This window comes from Bombina bombina, chromosome 11 (genome assembly GCF_027579735.1).
Source record: "Bombina bombina isolate aBomBom1 chromosome 11, aBomBom1.pri, whole genome shotgun sequence".
Classification (NCBI taxonomy): domain Eukaryota; kingdom Metazoa; phylum Chordata; class Amphibia; order Anura; family Bombinatoridae; genus Bombina; species Bombina bombina.
The window spans coordinates 38,115,523-38,124,619 of NC_069509.1; the positions used below are offsets into that span (position 1 = coordinate 38,115,523).

At 41.8% G+C, this 9,097-nt stretch overlaps 1 protein-coding gene across 1 annotated transcript; it reads left to right on the plus strand.

The window, feature by feature from the left end:
* Nucleotides 1–2,015: 2,015 nt before the first annotated feature.
* On the plus strand, nt 2,016–3,596 carry LOC128641638 (E3 ubiquitin/ISG15 ligase TRIM25-like). Its single transcript, XM_053694174.1, has one exon. The coding sequence runs from the start codon at nt 2,016–2,018 to the stop codon at nt 3,594–3,596; it is 1,581 nt and encodes a 526-aa protein (XP_053550149.1).
* Nucleotides 3,597–9,097: the final 5,501 nt, after the last annotated feature.

Genomic DNA, 9,097 nt, shown 5'->3' on the forward strand with positions numbered 1-9,097 from the left:
ATTGATGGTAAACCCATCCCTCCCTCATTTTCGCATTCCTATATAACACTGATACTCAAAGGAGGTAAAGATCCTTCTTGTAAGGAGTCATATAGACAAATTGCTTTACTTAACGGTGATTATAAAATCTTAGCTGCAATCTTGGCATCCAGACTACAAGGGGCTCTTACAAAAATCATTCATACAGATCAATCAGGGTTCCTAAATAATAGGAATTCTGCCGCAAAAATCAGGGAGGTCTTGGTTGTGACAGAGTATTATGAGGCAGTATCTGAAGGGGATAGTGGGGGAGAGGGTACACAGGATCTTGCTATCATATCCATTGATGCTGAAAAGGCGTTTGACTCAATCACTCATGAGCATATTTACTCCTCTTTAAATCATTTCGGTATCAGGGGTAATTTTTCTGATTTTGTTGCGAATCTTTATACCCAACCCTCCACAAAATTGATAGTAAATAGGAACATCTCCTCTCCTATCTTTTTAGGTAGAGGAACGCGTCAGGGTTGCCCTCTCTCCCCGCTTCTTTTCGATATTGCTATTGAGCCGTTGGCAATTAAAATAAGACAATCTTTAGATGGTATTAAAATTCACAACCATGAAATAAAAACTGGGCTCTATGCAGATGATTTGCTTGTTTATATGACAAATACCAAATTAAATATGCCTAAGCTTTTTCATATAATGGATCACTTTGGTTCCTTTTCAGGTTACAAAGTAAATATGACGAAATCTGAAATATTTTGGCTCAGGAACAATATAAACTCAGTAACAAATATCCCCTTCCGACAGGTTACGGAATCCTTTAAATACTTAGGGATTTATATCCCAGTTAAAAGCGTCAATCTCTATAATCTTAATATTCTTCCAGTACTAAAAATGATTAAAGAGCATGCAATTTTAAGCAACTTTCTGATGTACTCCTATTATCAATTTTTCTTTGTTCTCTTGCTATCTTTATTTGAAAAAGAAGGCATCTTAGTTTTTTTTTGTTTCAGAACTGTGGACAGCACTTTTTTATTGGTGGATGAATTTAGCCACCAATCAGCAAGGACAACCCAGGTTGTTCACTAAAAATGGGCCGGCATCTAAACTTACATTCTTGAAGTTCAAATAAAGATACCAAGAGAATGAAGAAAATTTGATAATAGGAGTAAATGAGAAAGTTGCTTAAAATTGCATGCTCAATCTGAATCACGAAAGAAAAAATTTGGGTTCAGTGTCCCTTTAAAACAAGTAAAGGGTACGAAAGACGAAACAATGCTATCATGCATATTAAACAGAATTGTTAAAAACTGATAAAAATGTTCCTTAATGAAAAAAGGGAAAATTTAGAGCTGCGGAATCTGTTGGCGCTCTACAAATAACCGATAATAATAAAATAATAAAATAAAATGGTTTATAGTGAAGCTGCACAGCACAACTGATACTGCTGTATACATCCTCATTGGCTGATAGTAGGGTTACCAACTGGGCAAAGTTTTACTGCCCAGTTGGTAATTTTAGGTGTGTTAGCTGATTTAAGAGGCTTCTGTGAAGTCAGGATGGCAAATGGGAGGAAAGTGGTCAATCTAAAAAATGTAGCAAAGGGCATTAGTTAGGGTAGCTAGAGTTTGTAGTTGGCACAGGGTTGAATTGTGGGCTCTCTGCAGACATGGTAAGGTGGTTCAGGGGTGTTCAGTATGTTTTTAAAAAATAATAATTTAGCATAGAGAGACTACCACAGCTGACAGGGAGAAGACTAAAAAAGCAGGTTTATTCAGTACAAAACATCTCTTTTAATTATAATTCATTTTAAAATGCACATTTTTTAATTCACCATATAACATATATAATGTCATGTCCCTGTAAATTATAATGTAAACCAAATGTCAGCACAAAAGGGTGAGGAATTAATTTATCTACAAGATCTCCACCTGCACAGCAAGTACTGCCTCTTGCTACTAACCGGTTTAGCAGGAAGTTATAAAGTCTGCAGACAAAGCTTTCAGTTTCATTTCGTGTTGCATTCACTCATGGCATCTGCTGATGTGAGAGAGACGCTGCATTGCCTCATATGCACAAACCTTTATACAAACCCTGTAACACTGAGCTGTGGCCATAGCTATTGTCAGGAGTGCATTCAGAAGACCTGGGACAACCAGGATGAAGATGAGGCTTCTTGCCCGGAATGCAGAAGAAGGTTTAAGCGGAAGCCTGAACTTCAGAAAAACATAACTCTGTGTAAGATTGTGGAGTGTATCCTTCCTTCTCAGAATGAGGTGCAGAAGCTTGGGATCACGTGCACCTACTGTACTCAATCTCCTGTACCTGCTACTAAATCGTGTCTGCTGTGTGAGGCTTCTCTGTGTGACATTCATCTGAAAGTTCACAGCAATTTAGAAGATCACATCTTAACTGCACCCACCAATTTGTGGGGTAACCACAAATGCTCCATTCACAAAAAGTTGCTGGAGTATTACTGCTCTGATGATGAGGTCTGTATCTGTGGGTCCTGTTCCTTATTTGGAGAGCACAGGGGACACCAGGTAGTGAGGGTGAATGAGGCTTTGGAAAAAAAGAAAGATAAACTCAGAAATGTTCTGCAACAACTGACTTCAAAAATGAAGAAAAAAACAACAGAAATGATCCCAAGTCTGCATCAACATTACAGGGAAGTACAGCAAAAATCAGCTGATATAACAGAAAGGGTTATTACTCTGTTTGGCGACATTAGTGAGCAGCTGGACAAATTAAAGTGTCAAGTCTTAAGTGAGATCGCCAAACAGGAGAAGGAGATTTTACTCCAAGCCTCTCATCTGATCCAGCAGCTGGAAATAGAGAAGGATGAGCTGATCGCTGCAATCCGTCACATCGAGGAACTGTGTAACTTTACTGATCCATTAACTGTCCTACGTAATCAGAAATTACATTGTATCAAGGAGGACAAAGAGATGGCGGTTGAAAGAGCTTGTGCTGTAGGTGATATGGATGAGCGTTTAATATCAGAAAACTTGTGCATAGGCATATTTCAAATTGTAAACAATGTTAAAGCAAAAGAAGATTTCTATCTGCCAGAAGTATCAAACATTTTACTAGATATACAAACAGCTGCTGACTACATTGATGTAAAAAGTGACTTAAAAACTGCCTTTTGGTCATATGTAAGACACAGACCTGAAACACCAGAGAGATTTAAAGATTATTATCAGGTTTTAAGCACTAATAGTTTTGCATTCGGACGACATTACTGGGAGGTGGAGACCAGTAAATTAGAGGGGTGGAGAGTAGGAATGTGCTACTCTAATATTGACAGAAGAGGGGATCAGTCTCGAATTGGGTGTAACAACATGTCCTGGTGCTTGTGTAAGGGGGAAGACTTTGATATAGACAATTGTACACTTTCTGCTGTACATGATTCACAAGCAGTCACATTACACCACACCTCTCCCTGCCAGAGATTAGGAATAATGCTGGACTATGAGACCGGCCGTCTGTCTTTTTATGATCTGTGTGACTCAGTCAGACATTTGTACACCTTTACTGCCACCTTTACTGAGCCTTTGTATGCTGCGTTCTGTGTGCACTGGAGTGGGTGGATTAAAATCAGGAACTAGAAATATGTATTACTGACAGCACAAGGGACCCAGTAACGTGCAATTTGGCCAGAACTCCCAATTTAGGGCATGCTTCTCAAAAACTATCCGGCTTGGAGAAAAATCACAATGCTAATAGTAAATACATTGTTGTATAAAAACTCTAAATGCATTAAAACACAAAATTGAAAGTACAAAGCTTAAAGGGACAGTCTAGTCAAAATTAAACTTTCATGATTCATATAGGGCATGCAATTATAAACAACTTTCCAATTTACTTTTATCATTAAATTTGCTTTGTTCCCTTGGTGGTATTTTTGAAAAGCTAAACCTAGGTAGGCTCAAACTGATTTCTAAACCGTTGAAAACCGCCTCTTAGTTCAAAGCATTTTGAAAGTTTTTACAGTTAGACAGTACTAGTTTGTGTGTCATATAGATAACATTGTTCTCACTCCCGTGGAGTTATTTAGGACTCTGAACTGATTGGCTAAACTGAATGTCTGTCAAACGCACTGAGATAAGGGGGCAGTCTGCAGAGGCTTAGATACTAGGTAATCACAGAGGTAAAGCATATATTAATATAACAGTGTTGATTATACAAAACTGGGGAATGGGTAATAAAGGTATTATCTATCTTTTTAAACAATACAAATTCTGGTGTAGACTGTCCCTTTAAATATAATATAACCTATTAGACAAAATCTGACATCTAAAGTAAATTAAAATATAAACCACAAAGTGTTAATGCAATAAAACTCTCAGGTTATTCAGTGCTATATTGCATTGTGCTTGTCTCTCCTTCACATTCAGAAATGCGGGGAGCCCCCCTTAGATATATATAATGAAATAAGTCTTTGTGGAATCTGGTGAGAATCTTGCAGTGCTGAATGGTCATTTGAGATAATGTCAGCTGAACAGAAAGCTTTAGAGATTCAGCCATTAGAACGCTATGCAGATTTATTGATGACATTTCTATTAAATAGAATCACTAAGACGGTGAAATATAATCTTTTTCAACATTGTGTCCCCAATAAAATAGTAATTTTCTCTATTTACCCTTCTCACCCTCAAATAATTCTGTAGATATAAATATATATTGAAAGAGGAAGCCAAATGTAAAAATGTACAAACAGTTTCTACCAATCATTATGTCACTGACGCAAGAAAATAAGAAAATAATTTGCAATTTACTAATAATTGCTAATATTCCAGTGCTTTATAGATACAACCAAATTATTTAACCATCTGGCTGTAGCACACTTCATAATTATCATTGTTATAGATTTTTTAGGCATTCAAGAAGCTTATAATATTGTTATTTAAAGAGACAGTCTAGGCCAAAATTAACTTTCATGATTCAGACAGAGCATGTAATTTTAAACAATTTTCCAATTTACTTTTATCACCAATTTTGCTTTGTTCTCTTGGTATTCTTAGTTGAAAGCTTAACCTAGGAGGTTCATATGCTAATTTCTTAGACCTTGAAGCCCACCTCTTTCAGATTGCATTTTAACAGTTTTTTACCACTAGAGGGTGTAAGTTCACATATTTCATATAGATAACACTGTGTTCGTGCACGTGAAGTAATCTGGGAGCAGGCACTGATTGGCTAGACTGCAAGTCTGTCAAAAGAACTGAAAAAAGGTGCAGTTTGTAGAGGCTTAGATACAAGATAATCACAGAGTTTAAAAGTATATTATTATAACTGTGTTGGTTATGCAAAACTGGGGAATGGGTAATAAAGGGATTCTCTATCTTTTAAAATAATAAAAATTCTGGTGTAGACTGTCCCTTTAATAGCCCTTTAATTGTGCATGATCTCTTAAATTAAATGTACATGCTCATTGGTATATTCATAACCAATCAGCACACATCAGATACACACCGGGCTCCCAGCAGCACACAGCAGATACACACCGGGCTCCCAGCAGGATACAGCAGATACACACCGGGCTCCCAGCAGCACACAGCAGATACACACCGGGCTCCCAGCAGCACACAGCAGATACACACCGGGTTCCCAGCAGCACACAGCAGATACACACCGGGGTCCCAGCAGCACACAGCAGATACACACCGGGCTCCCAGCAGATACACACCGGGCTCCCAACAGCACACAGCAGATACACACCGGGCTCCCAGCATCACACAGCAGATACACACCGAGCTCCCAGCAGCACACAGCAGATACACACTGGGCTCCCAGCAGCACACAGCAGATACACACCGGGCTCCCAGCAGCACACAGCAGACACACACCGGGCTCCCAGCAGCACACAGCAGATACTAGCCAGGCTCCCAGCAGCACACAGCAGATACACACCGGGCTCCCAGCAGCACACAGCAGATACACACCGGGCTCCCAGCAGCACACAGCAGATACACACCGGGCTCCCAACAGCACACAGCAGATACACACCGGGCTCCCAACAGCACACAGCAGATACACACCAGGCTCCCAGCAGCACACAGCAGATACACACCGGGATCCCAGCAGCACACAGCAGATACACACCGGGCTCCCAGCAGCACACAGCAGATACACACCGGGTTCCCAGCAGCACACAGCAGATACACACCGGGCTCCCAGCAGCACACAGCAGATACACACCGGGCTCCCAGAAGCACACAGCAGATACACAGCGGGCTCCCAGCAGCACACAGCAGATACACACCGGGCTCCCAGAAGCACACAGCAGATACACACCGGGCTCCCAGCAGCACACAGCAGATACACACCGGGCTCCCAGCAGCACATATCAGATACACACCGGGCTCCCAGCTGCACACCGCAGATACACACCGGGCTCCCAGCAGGATACAGCAGATACACACCGGGCGCCCAGCAGCACACAGCAGATACACACCGGGCTCCCAGCAGCACACAGCAGATACACACCGGGCGCCCAGCAGCACACAGTAGATACACACCGGGCTCCCAGCAGCACACAGCAGATACACACCGGGCTCCCAGCAGCACACAGCAGATACACACCGGGCTCCCAGCAGCACACAGCAGATACACACCGGGCTCCCAGCAGCACACAGCAGGTACACACCGGGCTCCCAGCAGCACACAGCAGATACACACCGGGCTCCCAGCAGCACACAGCAGATACACACCGGGCTCCCAGCAGCACACAGCAGATACACACCGGGCTCCCAGCAGCACACAGCAGATACACACCGGGCTCCCAGCAGCACACAGCAGATACACACCGGGCTCCCAGCAGCACACAGCTGATACACACCGGGCTCCCAGCAGCACACAGCAGATACACACCGGGCTCCCAGCAGCACACAGCAGATACACACCGGGCTCCCAGCAGCACACAGCAGATACACACCGGGTTATTAGCAGCACACAGCAGATACACACCAGGCTCCCAGCAGCACATATCAGATACACACCGGGCTCCCAGCAGCACACAGCAGATACACACCGGGCTCCCAGCAGCACACAGCAGATACACACCGGGTTATTAGCAGCACACAGCAGATACACACCGGGCTCCCAGCAGCACACAGCAGACACACACCGGGCTCCCAGCAGCACACAGCAGATACACACTGGGTTATTAGCAGCACACACACACAGCAGATACACACCGGGCTCCCAGCAGCACACAGCAGATACACACAGGGCTCCCAGCAGCACACAGCAGATACACACCAGGCTCCCAGCAGCACATATCAGATACACACCGGGCTCCCAGCAGCACACAGCAGATACACACCGGGCTCCCAGCAGCACACAGCAGATACAACCGCCTCTTAGTTCAAAGCATTTTGAAAGTTTTTACAGTTAGACAGTACTAGTTTGTGTGTCATATAGATAACATTGTTCTCACTCCCGTGGAGTTATTTAGGACTCTGAACTGATTGGCTAAACTGAATGTCTGTCAAACGCACTGAGATAAGGGGGCAGTCTGCAGAGGCTTAGATACTAGGTAATCACAGAGGTAAAGCATATATTAATATAACAGTGTTGATTATACAAAACTGGGGAATGGGTAATAAAGGTATTATCTATCTTTTTAAACAATACAAATTCTGGTGTAGACTGTCCCTTTAAATATAATATAACCTATTAGACAAAATCTGACATCTAAAGTAAATTAAAATATAAACCACAAAGTGTTAATGCAATAAAACTCTCAGGTTATTCAGTGCTATATTGCATTGTGCTTGTCTCTCCTTCACATTCAGAAATGCGGGGAGCCCCCCTTAGATATATATAATGAAATAAGTCTTTGTGGAATCTGGTGAGAATCTTGCAGTGCTGAATGGTCATTTGAGATAATGTCAGCTGAACAGAAAGCTTTAGAGATTCAGCCATTAGAACGCTATGCAGATTTATTGATGACATTTCTATTAAATAGAATCACTAAGACGGTGAAATATAATCTTTTTCAACATTGTGTCCCCAATAAAATAGTAATTTTCTCTATTTACCCTTCTCACCCTCAAATAATTCTGTAGATATAAATATATATTGAAAGAGGAAGCCAAATGTAAAAATGTACAAACAGTTTCTACCAATCATTATGTCACTGACGCAAGAAAATAAGAAAATAATTTGCAATTTACTAATAATTGCTAATATTCCAGTGCTTTATAGATACAACCAAATTATTTAACCATCTGGCTGTAGCACACTTCATAATTATCATTGTTATAGATTTTTTAGGCATTCAAGAAGCTTATAATATTGTTATTTAAAGAGACAGTCTAGGCCAAAATTAACTTTCATGATTCAGACAGAGCATGTAATTTTAAACAATTTTCCAATTTACTTTTATCACCAATTTTGCTTTGTTCTCTTGGTATTCTTAGTTGAAAGCTTAACCTAGGAGGTTCATATGCTAATTTCTTAGACCTTGAAGCCCACCTCTTTCAGATTGCATTTTAACAGTTTTTTACCACTAGAGGGTGTAAGTTCACATATTTCATATAGATAACACTGTGTTCGTGCACGTGAAGTAATCTGGGAGCAGGCACTGATTGGCTAGACTGCAAGTCTGTCAAAAGAACTGAAAAAAGGTGCAGTTTGTAGAGGCTTAGATACAAGATAATCACAGAGTTTAAAAGTATATTATTATAACTGTGTTGGTTATGCAAAACTGGGGAATGGGTAATAAAGGGATTCTCTATCTTTTAAAATAATAAAAATTCTGGTGTAGACTGTCCCTTTAATAGCCCTTTAATTGTGCATGATCTCTTAAATTAAATGTACATGCTCATTGGTATATTCATAACCAATCAGCACACATCAGATACACACCGGGCTCCCAGCAGCACACAGCAGATACACACCGGGCTCCCAGCAGGATACAGCAGATACACACCGGGCTCCCAGCAGCACACAGCAGATACACACCGGGCTCCCAGCAGCACACAGCAGATACACACCGGGTTCCCAGCAGCACACAGCAGATACACACCGGGGTCCCAGCAGCACACAGCAGATACACACCGGGCTCCCAGCAGATACACACCGGGCTCCCAACAGCACACAGCAG

Coding starts and splice junctions, on each gene's coding strand:
- LOC128641638 (XM_053694174.1), top strand. CDS start 2,016: ATGGCATCTGCTGATGTGAGAGAGACGCTGCATTGCCTCATATGCACA.